The 12,104-nt window shown below is 34.1% G+C and overlaps 2 protein-coding genes across 2 annotated transcripts; one reads left to right on the top strand and one right to left on the bottom strand.

Moving 5' to 3' along the window:
• Positions 1-1,274: 1,274 nt before the first annotated feature.
• NAEGRDRAFT_70542 (uncharacterized protein) lies at positions 1,275-2,957 on the top strand (the record flags this gene model as incomplete). Its single annotated transcript, XM_002674456.1, has 1 exon — positions 1,275-2,957. One exon carries the CDS (start codon positions 1,275-1,277, stop codon positions 2,955-2,957), a length of 1,683 nt encoding a protein of 560 aa, XP_002674502.1.
• On the bottom strand, positions 2,954-10,815 carry NAEGRDRAFT_58764 (uncharacterized protein; the record flags this gene model as incomplete). The annotated part of the gene is made up of 4 exons (XM_002674375.1): positions 2,954-3,193; positions 3,402-5,191; positions 5,556-9,815; positions 10,218-10,815. The coding sequence occupies 4 exons, from the start codon at positions 10,813-10,815 to the stop codon at positions 3,149-3,151; spliced, it is 6,693 nt and encodes a 2,230-aa protein (XP_002674421.1). The 3' UTR covers positions 2,954-3,148.
• Positions 10,816-12,104: the final 1,289 nt, after the last annotated feature.

Here is a 12,104-nt window from a genome sequence, read left to right as displayed (position 1 = left end):
GACTTCCTACAGTCTGAATATGGATCCAATAATGATTATTTCAATTATATATGATTATAATTAATATTTAATACAATATCTATGAGTTTGATTGAATGTTATAGTGTTTCCATAGTATGGCTCAATATCTTGGTCAATTAAGGTAGAATGAGTACAGTTTACTAAGGATATTATATGTTATACTTCCAACACTTCTACAATGTGAATATCATCATTATACATCATATATATGAGATTGGTGATGATTCTAATAACACTCATATTACAGTACAATAAATGTTGAAAAGTTAATTTTTAGACAAGATGTAACTTTTTATATATACTGATTCAACATGATTAATTGAAAATATCATCTATTCATCTATATATCTACAATATATTCAAATTTACATTCCAACTCAACTTTGAAATTTCAGACCCAACAGGGTAAAAATCTTTATGTTTTAGGCAGTGCCTTATAACTTTTTCTAGACTTTATATTTTTCAAATATTTTTGTGATTATAGTCAACTCATATGTGTATCTATCATATTTGATATGATTGTGTTCCAAGTCATACTTGTTACTAGGAAATGAAAAATAAAAGTTAAACACTAGTTTTCAGAGTTGATTTTCTGAATAAGTACAGTGAATTAAAATTCCATTTCTTTTTTATTGTATAGTACACAACGTCTAGTATGATATTGGTAAAAGTCAATTTTCAATAATTGGACAACTAAATTTGGGTAATGGATTTACCCTACAGTCTCCCAAACCCAAACCCAAATTCTTCTCATCTTGATGGTTTGGCAACCATCATTAAACGACATGATGGAACACAATAATTCTTTCGGAAGGAGAAGGATATTAGTAGTCATTTTGATTTTCTTATTGTCAACCTGTAATTCAGTGTTGCTCATTCGTTTGGACATTTTTTTGAATTTTTCACAGATTTTTAAAAGGAAACAAATTTGATTAGAACCAACAGTTTTTTGATTTCCCGCCAAATATCAAAGGTTACCCGTTTAAAATTTCCACATCTTGATGGAAAATTTCCTTATTTTTAAATATTTTGTAATATTTCTTCAATATATTAAACAATCTTACTGCTTACAATTCATCCAAGAGTCAACTCTGTTTATTCCTCACTCGCACCATTTTAATTTCCTCCGAGAACTTTGCTGATTCAACAAGGACGCACAAAATTCGGCTTTTTTGAAAATGGAACTTAAAAATAGACAAACAAAAAAAATACAAAAACAAACTCTTCACGTTTCTGCAAGAGAGGGAGACAAAATGAATCAACTTGGGGCTATGTGGACCTTTTTCAAGAAAACCTATTTGGGGGTGGAGGAGAAGGATGGATCCACGGTGGACATACTTCATGATCATGTGGATTATGATGAAGAATTTGAAGGACATGGTGATGATGAGATGAAAATAATGTTAGGTTCGGAATCGTTTGATCATGAGAATGAGGTGCCAACACCGACATCATCAATGAATGAAACTACAGCTGTATTTGAACAACATATTTTGGAAAAGAAGGAAAATATCAAGTGGAAGTTGTGTAGAACGACAAAACAAGCTTTGGAAATTTATTTACAAAAATCAGCGATGAATACTACTAATAATAATGGACAACAACTTGCAACAAATAATACAAGTGGTAATAATACAACAACAACTTCAACACCTGAGAAAAAGACATGTAGAAGAAAGAGCTCTGCAAGTATTGACAAGTCATCATCATCAACTGAACCAACAAAAATATCAGTGACAGTTGGAAATGGACAGTTTGAAGTGGAATCATGTAGAGATGTTCCGTATATTGCTGATTCTGATGATCCAAAGCAAAAATTGAATATTTTCAGAACTAGAGTGAAGAGATCTTCACAAGATCAATCCAAACTGCCAGTACTCTTCTTTTGTCATGGTGGAAGTTGGAGAAGAGGTGATAGAACTCACAGATGGTTTGATGCATACAGTCGAATGGCCATGAGAATTTGTGAAGAGTATCCTTGTGTGGTTGTTGTGATTGGTTATAGATTGGCTCCTGGTGCCAAGACTGTTCCAGATCAATGCGAAGATGTCTTGTCTTCATTTAAATTTTGCACAGATAATATTGAAAAGTATGGAGGTGATTCTAATAATATTGCAATTTTCGGTCACTCTGCTGGAGCTCACTTGATTTCACTCTGTTTATTGAGATATGGAATGAATTTGAAGAATTTAAAGGATCCATACACAACTGAATCCAAAGATTTTGATGAGAGAGAACAGCTCGACAGGCAAATATTAGAGAAAATTAAGGCAGTAATTTGTGTTGGTGCCGTGTTTGATGTTCAGAATGTTGCTGATAGAATTTTCCTTACTAGAAAATTCATTGTTGAGCCAGCTTTTGGAGTTGCTGATCGATATGATGATGTCTCTCCAATTTATTATGTGGAAAGAGAAAGAATTTTCCTCTCCAGACATGTACATAATTTGAAATCAGTTCCTTCATTCTATATCGCAAATGCTGCAAGTGATCTTGGATTGGAGGATCAGGGAGAGAGCTTTGCTACAAAGTTGAAACAAATTTATGATGAATATTCGAATGGACATATATTGTGGGAAGATGAATCAAAATCCCCAGTTGTAAAATACAAACGGTACGAGGAAGGAACTAATCACTTTACAATTATTGGACTTTCACATGCTATGGGTAATATCTATGAACCATTAGTTACTGATATTTTGAATTTTATGAAACAAACTATTACTGTTGACAGCTTTGTAGCTAAGGAAATTTCCAAACCTGCAACTATTCCAACAGCTTTGGCAAGTGCTAGCAGTAGTGCAGAACTAACCTTGATTGATGAGGAAGATAAGGAACCAACCACGGCCATTTCTTCTATCACATCTGATGAGGAAGATAAACGACACATGACTCGTGTGGAAAGTTTAGAAGTAATTCGAGGAACAATGGGATTGTAAATAAATAATTTATTCTTCTTCTTCCTCAACAGGTTCTTCCTTTTGTGTTTTACCTTTTGGAATAAAGTCCAATTTGAGGGTCTTTCTGACTGTTGGTGGTTGAATTGCTAGAGTTGTCTTTCTACTCTTCCTGGTGGCAGTGGCTGGTTGTTCTTGATTGGCTTCATCATTATCTACAACCAATTCTTGAACTATATTTCGTTCTTGTTGCTTTTTAGCTTTTGAATATCCAATACCTGTGGATGGTTGATAATTTCCATATCTCAATGATTTTTTGAGAGAGCTGTGGAGTGGAATTTGGAATCTTGATGTCAAACTATTACTACTTCTGAGCTCTTCCAGTAAACGTTCCTTTTCATTGACAGATTGTTGCATGGCCGAGTCAACCATACGCCATCTCTGTTTCTTGTACACACTGACAAAAACTCCATTGTCAGGATTTACCTCAAGAGTGGCATTATGTAGAAGAGAAGAACCAGTCATTGACTTTTTCTTTTCCAACTCATGAGATGATTTCTTTGTGTCGCTCTCCAAAATGGCTGAATCAGTGTCCATCTTGGAACAAATAGGACATCTATTGAGACAATTAATTTCATCCAAGCAATGTTCATGTAAAGCATGTCCGCAATAGAATACTTTCAATTTTCCACCCTTTGTGTTATCCTCATCTAAATCATAAATCGAACAATCACACAATCTACAATAGTTTGATTTAGGCCTTATACCCCTTCTGGTTCTTCTAAATCTTCTTCTGTGAAGCCAGAAGCCGTCACTTTCCAATAATCTATTAATTGAGTGATAAAGCATGAGCTCAAATCCACACTTGTCATACATGTCTAATAGAGGCTCTTTGAAGTAACCATACAAGTCCTTCTTGTAATTCTTGGCAGCTTGTTGAAGTAAGTGGAATACTGAAAATTTCTTTTCTCTTTGATGTTTTTCCTCAATACTCGTTGATTGTGAATCATCATTCTCATCCTGAATACTTGATGAAGAGTTGGACATTTCAGTGAATACCAATTTGAGTAAATGATGCAAACACACTTGAAGGAACAAGTTGCTAGGTCTATTCTTTAAATTCTTTGGAGCTAGTGGATCAGTTGCTTCTCTCATCATTCTCTCGTCCTCTCTCTTTTTTTCATATTCCAAATCGGCAAGGAAATTTCGTAAAGCAACCAATCTTTTCTCAATTCTATTAATTTTCTCATAGGTTTCCTTGGTAACTACAGGATCAAATTCATATCTGACCTTTTCTTGGAGTTTTTCCTTTTCTCTAATTGATGATGCAATCATTTCCTTGTGATCATTAATATTTTCCTCAATTGTAATATCCTCATCATCACTGAGACCATCCATAAAGGTCATTGAATCGTTCAGAGCATCCCTTTCTCCATCATCAGAGTCATCATCACTCGATTCATGTTTCTTCCTCTTTTTTGCTTTTTCAGAGCTTTTTGATGTTGTTGTAGGTTCTGCTTGACCTTTCAAGTTTTGTTCACAATCTGTTGAAGATTTACAGTAGGATTCGAATAACTCACGAAGCGGCACCACAAGTTTGTCCAACAAATTAAACCACAATTTTTCAACTTCCTTATCAGATAATCTACCGTTATCAATATTTCTCTTGCACATGTTGACAATTTCAATAATTAGCTGCTTGAACTTTTCATAAATTTCTGATTGAAGAATACCCATTACACTACTAGAATAGAATTGGACTTCTAAAATTCTTCTCCTTCCTTTGGATAAGCTATTAGGGCTAACAATCATGGCTGTCATGTCTTGTACGACCGTAGACTCGTCAGTCTCTGAAGCTGATGAGGTTGTGAAAGCTGTCACAACAGAAACCATCTTTTGAGCCCAAGCTTTCAATTCATCCTTATCATCAATCTGTTGTTTCTTTTCAAGATTTGGATCCATTACTTTGGAGAGTTTGATTTTTCGTTGTTGTTGTAATTCTTCCCACTTGATTTGTAAATAATTTCTGTACTTGGAATCAAATTCCTTGAGAAGGTAAAAGAGATCAGTTATTGGAGGACCATTCAATCCTTCATCATGATTTTCATTAGGTTGTTGTTGTGTGGAATTGTAATAATCTTGTTGTAGTTCAGCTAAATTAATGCTCTTTGTGAAACGATCTTCTTCAGAGACACATTTTTCACACAATTCTCTCAACTTTTCATCAACCTTTTCCAAGTAAAGTTTAACAGCTCCAACAACATCTCCACCTCTTTCTAACAGATAAGAGGTTGCATCCAAAATATTGTGCTGTCTACAGAATTTGAGACATTCATCGAGAGGATAATCCCTCTGTGAAGATACGTAGGTATACACAGATTTTGGTTCANATTCACACAACAATTGGAAGTATTTGAGGTGAGTATTTCTATCCAATGTGAGACCCTTTCGTTTCATAATTCATGCATTGAATCGCTTGTATTTCCAAATGCATAATAATCAAGTGAGCTGTGGCATCACTGTCACATTCAATGAGCTGTGAGAGATGGTTGATGGTGGCTATTTTGATTCTAGAATAGATTTGCTCCTTATTGAGAAGATTCTTCTCTGAAAGATTGAAGAGTGAGCTATTTTCCTTACTTGTATAGTTCGATTCTACTTTGGTGAGATTGTTGATGAATGTAAAAACTCCACCACGTAACTCCTTATCTGCCAAATAGGCATCCAATAACTTTTCGTAATCTCCTTTCAAAGAGTAGAGATATATGAGGACCTTGTGAAATCTGGAATTTCTACATGATGTTATCAGCTCTTCAATGTTAATTAGCTCCTTTGAAATGTCTCTGTCAATAATATGATGAGCATTGGTTAAAATTTCAACCAGTTCCAATTGTGTGGTGGCAATATCATCATCAAACAAGTTTCCTTCATAACATAACGTGGAAAAAATTCTATGAAGAGTATCCACAGAGACAAAGATTGAATTCTTATCAATAGCTTGTTTTCCAGACTTGGACAATTGTTCAGCTAAGAATAATGAAAAGTAGACAGTATCTTCTAGATTTGGAGCCCAATGTGCTTGTGGTGATTGTTCCTCCTCTATGGTAAATTTCTTTGTTTTCATTTCCCACGGAGAGAAAGGATTTTCAATTCCAGACAAGTAGCTGAAAATATAAATCAAACAATTCGTTAACTCTTGTTTGGTGATTGGCTTGAATAGTGGATGAGCTAAAACCTCCTTTTCCTCAGTAGAGTACCATAAACTAGATGAAGAACTATCATTGTTGACCTTTTCTAACCAAGCAAAGAATCTCTTGGCAGATAAGATGAGCAGCCGAGAGAGCATGTAATACTTCTTGTAGGAAAAGTTCTTAGAGAGCGCTGATGACTTGAATGGCATTGCAGAGCTAGAGAATTGGTCTCTAATATTCTCATTGGCTTTAAAGATGGTATTCAAAACTTGGAGTTTGATGTCATAGAGAAGTCCAGCAGAAATACGATTATTCGTAATGGAAGTTCCTTGAATGAATAGCTTTTCCAAATATTCGAAAACCAACTCAATACATGCAGGCCTGTCTCCTTGCGAATTATTATTTGGATCAAAAACAATGGTCAATAATTCTTTAAGCGGAGTAACATAGTCGTCCAATCCCTTATTGTAAATAATAACCATGGCTTTGAACATTCTCAGTCTAATACACTTTTCAATTAATTGTTTGCAAAATTCTACATTGGCATACTCATCCGTACTCAAATGATCATTATATTCCAAGCAAAGAAGGAAATTCTCGAGAGCTGGCATGTTAGAAGCTTGATAAATTTCCAAATGTTGTTGAATAATCTTATCCACGAAATTATTGGGAACAATAACAATTTCAGACTCGCTCGATATTAATAAACCTTTGATGATATACTCTTGAATAATTGAAATGAAAAGTCGTTCCTTGTTTTTCCCTTTAAATATTTCATAGAAGGTTGTGAAAATCTTGTCAGATTTTTCAATCTCTATCGAATACCTAATACATGTCTTGGCAAGTTCTGTATAATACTCATCAATTCCATTATCAGACATTTCATCTTGATCTCCTGGAGTGTTAACTTGAGAAGTATAATAATCTACATAGCCCTGTAAAATATCTCCAATAACATCACCAGCCAATTGTTTTCTGAGACTGGAATCGGTTGGCAGACCAATAACAGCAATACCTCTTCCTTGATAGAAATTGAGAGCCATCTTGAGTGCATGATTCCAAGATCCCATATCCAATAGCTGATCAATTCTTTCCTTCCAACTCAACACTTTTACAGTGATAACAACTTGATTATTAATATTCATATCGTTATCACACAATAAATAGGCAACTCCATCAACAGATGAAGCTCTAGTACAAAGAGTAGAATGAAAAGATGGAACAGGATGGAGAGTAAATTTTCCATCATTACTCTTTACATCGAATCTGGAGTGATAGGTTAGGTGGTGAGTTGAAATTACCTTCTCCTGTGTAGCTTTTGTTGGTATTTCGAATGTAATCTTTCTCTCTTCGACATTCTTTGTTGCGAATGGATCAACAACAAGCAGTTGATGCTCTCTGTCCAATAAAAGCATGACTTGCTCTCCACACCATAATGCTCCAATCAAATCATTCTTAAATTCCATACATGAAACTCTGAACATTTCACTATTTACACTGTCGTTTGGAACTGATCCTTTTGGTTGAGGTTCCACCTCCAATTGGAAAATATTCAAAATATTACCCCAAGCAATAGCTAACAGAGGTGGTTTAGTCTTATTGAGTCTTAAAATTTGGTTGAGTGTAGTTTCGTGGGAGGTTGCCAGCTGAATTGGAGCCAAAACTTTTCTCCAAGACAGATAGGGAAGTGTGGTTGGAGAAACTTCCTCAGGTTTAGATAAAAAGCAAAGAATCTTTACGAATGGTTCAAGAGCCATTACAAAAACTCCCATACTTGTTGCCATAGCAACAACAAGGTAATCATTACTAGCGTGATAAGCTTCTCCTTCTGCAAGAATTTTCACATCGACTACTCTATCAAAATTGTCATCAGTGACTCGTAAACTATCATACACGTATGAATTTCCTCCCAATTTGATTAACTTTTCCTTGAGTGTTATCAACTTGACAGCTCCTTGACTAGAAACAAGTACCTTGAAAGGATTATTTTTTACAAATTGAATATTATCTACTGGTGTCATGAACTCTGAACTATTACTATTTACATTTTCCTCTCCTTTACCATTAATTCTCTTGATTAACTCACCACCATTTTGAATACTCCAAAAGGCTATATCACCGTATTCATAGCCACAAACAACGTAATTTCCTGTCGATGTAATATCCATACAAGTTACACTGTTATATTGATTTACAATTGGTTGTGGATTCTTTGTTGGTGTTCCCTTTCCTTGTTTGGTCAATTTCAAGTGAGCTACCTTACTGCTGCTATTGGAAAATATAACTGTTGTTCCATTAGATGTACCAATAGCCAAAATGGTAGAGGAAACTTTGATTACTTTACAAATACCAATTTCTTGACGATGCAACTCCAAATATTCATTAATTGATTTGATCATGTCGAGCTTAATCATGGACAGGTTGTGAGCCACTACCCCTCCATAATAATCTTTCCAATTATCAATAGAATTGAATTCCTTCAAATCCTTGATATTCTTCTTTCTCATGGCTGTTATCAGAGCTCTAGCTTCCTCAGTATTTTTGACTAATTGTTGTGAGGAATTTTGACGACTGATTGATCCTTGTTGAAGTGCCTCTGGATCATAATCATCTGATGCCAATGAATCATCATCTTCTATATCACCATTATTGATGAGATTGTGAATATAGTCCGATCCCATTTCAGAAGTTGTTGAAGTGGATAAATTGTCATCATCAGAGTCAAACTTGTTGTTTCTGGCATGTTTTACAATATTTGCAATTTCATTACCTCTGTAGTCCTCTTCCTCATTATCAGAAGAAGAAGAAGAAACTGCTGAAGAATGTGGTGAATTTAAAATTGAGTCAATGACCTTGTCAGTGTGCTTAACACGAAGAGTTCTCAGGAGTATCTTTTTCTTTTCATATTCCTCTTCGGATGGTACTGTGAGAACTGTTACCAAATCTTGATGTTTTCTTCCATGATGATGGTGATGATGAGTTACATGATGATTATTCGAAAGTTGTTGATTATTCAATGAAGCTCTCTTATTCGATGGATCATAGGGAATGAACAATTTCTGCAATTGATATTTAGTCTGTTCCAAAACACTGGCTTGCTTTAGAATTTCAAATCGTTCAGAATCTTCTAATTTCATATCCAACAAAATATTCGACGGTGAAAAGTAGAGTGATTGTTGTCCACCAGTGTTTGCAGTATTCGAATTTGGTTTCCTTTGTTTTTCATTGTTTTCCAATGTTGTTGTTGGTGTGCTGTTGGATGAGGAGGGCATCAATGAAGCATACGGATTTGACATGAAAATTGCTTCATTCTCCTCTTCCATAAATTCATCCGAGTAGTAATTGTCATCATTATCTTCTTGTTGTTTATGGCCACTAGCACCTGTAGTAACCATTTGTGTTGGTCCATCATCTCTCAATATTGTTTTTACAGTAATTTTTCGTTTCTTACTTGTTGCTTGTTTGTTCACCAATGCTGCTGCTCCATTTCTCTTTTGTTGATTTTGTTCATCGACACCACTTTCATCATCATTGGATGATTCATCCGAAATTTCATCTAAAATTGATGACAAGTATTGTTTATAGGGTTCTTGATGGTGATCATCATCATCTGCTTCAACTCGTGCCGATCCGATGATCATATTCGGTTCAGTACTACTCTCCAACATGAAACTCTGCAAATCTTCTTCATGTTCATCATCGGAATCGGCTGCTTGATATTTTCCATTATTATTATTATTAATTAATTATTATTATTATTAGATGATGTGGAACCGAATCGATTATGAAGAGAGGAAGAAGAGGCAAGGAATTGATGAGAAATTGTTCGATGATTATTGTGATAGGAAGTTGAAGTGTTGAGTGTTGATGTACTGGTTAATTCATCATCATCCAAATCCATCATGATACTATTGTTGAGCGAAGATGGAAGAAGGTTAAGTTGGGGTTGTTGTTGTTGATTTTTAACACCTCCCGCTGGTGTGATTGATGACATTTTTTTGAAAATATTTTTTGTAATTTTTAAATATTTAATATTATTTAATTTTATATTACAATTTAATTGCTGCTTCTGCTACCTTCTTAATCCTAACCTTTTCAAAAAATCCCTTACTAGCAGATTTAAGAAAATTACGAATACAATTATCAATCACACTTTCCATAGGTGTAAAATAATCACTCTTCCCCTTTTCAAATCCAAATAGTAAAGGAAATACTGAATTGATTATTGTCTCTGGATGCTCTGAACTGATATCTACCAATTTCTTGTCCATATCCCATTCAGATATTTCATTAATTGATTCACATGTCATTATAATTTTAAATAAAGTCTCCCGAGTAAGATTTTGATAATTTGTAAAATCAATATTAAATTTCTGAAGAGGAGAATAATAACAAAGACTTTCCGAATATTTCCCATCCAAAGATTTCTTCAAACATTCCGTAGATATATAAAAGGTCAATAAATTAATAGATTCCCTACTATTCCTGTTGGTTGGATAAATTTGTAGCAATTTGAAGGAATTACTTGCTGAATTATTCCCTTCCGTGATGATATCAATATCATGAAATGAATTATTCATCAAATTCTTGATCAAATTATTCTGAAAATTCACGATTCGAGAAAGTAATCGATAGATAGAGGTACAATATTCAAAAGGAGTAAATGTAAATTTGGTTGGAATTTTGATAGTCACTTCTGTAACACCCATCACTCCGTGCTTCTTAACAATCTGTTCAATCATTTTTTTTAAGTTTTTTGTAACAAATCCCAAGATTGAGATTTATCTACTCCATATTATCAATTAGGATTGGGAAATAATTCTCTAAATAGTGAGCTGAAGGCCTGTTTTTGGATTTAAATCTACCATTTTCATGACCATTTGGCCAAATTCTGCGTTACTCCAAACTAAACTTTTCATCGATTTCTGGTAATTGATAGATTCGTCACATTCTTCTGCCTGTCTGTACAGCTCTGAAAATACACTAGAATTCTTCAAATACAGTAAGGTAACTCCTGCGCCCTGTAGCATAATTTGTGAAAATCATGGATATCTGATATTTTCATGTTTTTATTGTTTTTATCATGATGTGGATATTGACTTCTCACTGAAACATCACGAATAGCATGTCATTCATCCATTCTCTACCAGATAATTATCTTTTACTGTAATTTTCACTATTGGATATATTACTTTTAATATTTGTGATACTTTACTATTATATTCAATGAATAAGGGATGAGAAACATTCATTAGAAGAAGATAGATTACCAGTAATATATTCTCTCTCTGTACAATTTATTATTTCAATATCTGTCAAATTAATTGAGATAGAAGGTATTTCATCAGCTCATATCAAAATAGCTGGAGTTTTACTACCTTGAAAAAGAAGTCTGGAAATTCCAGTAAAGAATTTGGAACAAAAATCTTTCCGGCTACAATTTTGAGATGTGAAATCTTCCAATTAATACTATTAACATTACATCAATCAAGAGATCATTATCGAAGAAACAGTTAGAGAATGAGGGTAACTCTCAACAGGTAACTGAACAGACCAGGAAATAAACTCAACGAATTGAACACCACTTTATCCTGCTTTTTCAGAGTTGGAAACTGTGCAACTAAGCAACATGACAACATTAAGAAACATGATGAAAAGAGTACGTTCATTCTTGATGATTTTCGATTAATATCAATTCCTTTTATGGCTTAATTTGGTTGGAATTTTGATTGTCACTTCGGTAACACCCATCACTCCGAGCTTGGTAACAATCCGTTCATCAATTTTTTATTGTTTTGAAACCAACCCAGACCAATTTACTACCTTCAATGGTATTGTAAATATGATTTAATATAAACTTGGAAGGTGGTTAAGTAAACGTGTGAACACTTGTTCTCAAGCAACGTGACATTTTCAAATATTAGTATTGTAAATGAATTCCCAAGCACGTTCTTACCAAAAACAACACTCACACGTTTCCCAACCATTTCATTAATTT

The sequence above is a fragment of the Naegleria gruberi genome (assembly GCF_000004985.1).
Source record: "Naegleria gruberi genomic scaffold NAEGRscaffold_40, whole genome shotgun sequence".
Lineage (NCBI taxonomy): Eukaryota > Heterolobosea > Eutetramitea > Acrasida > Naegleriidae > Naegleria > Naegleria gruberi.
This window is presented reverse-complemented; position numbering and strand designations above follow the sequence as displayed.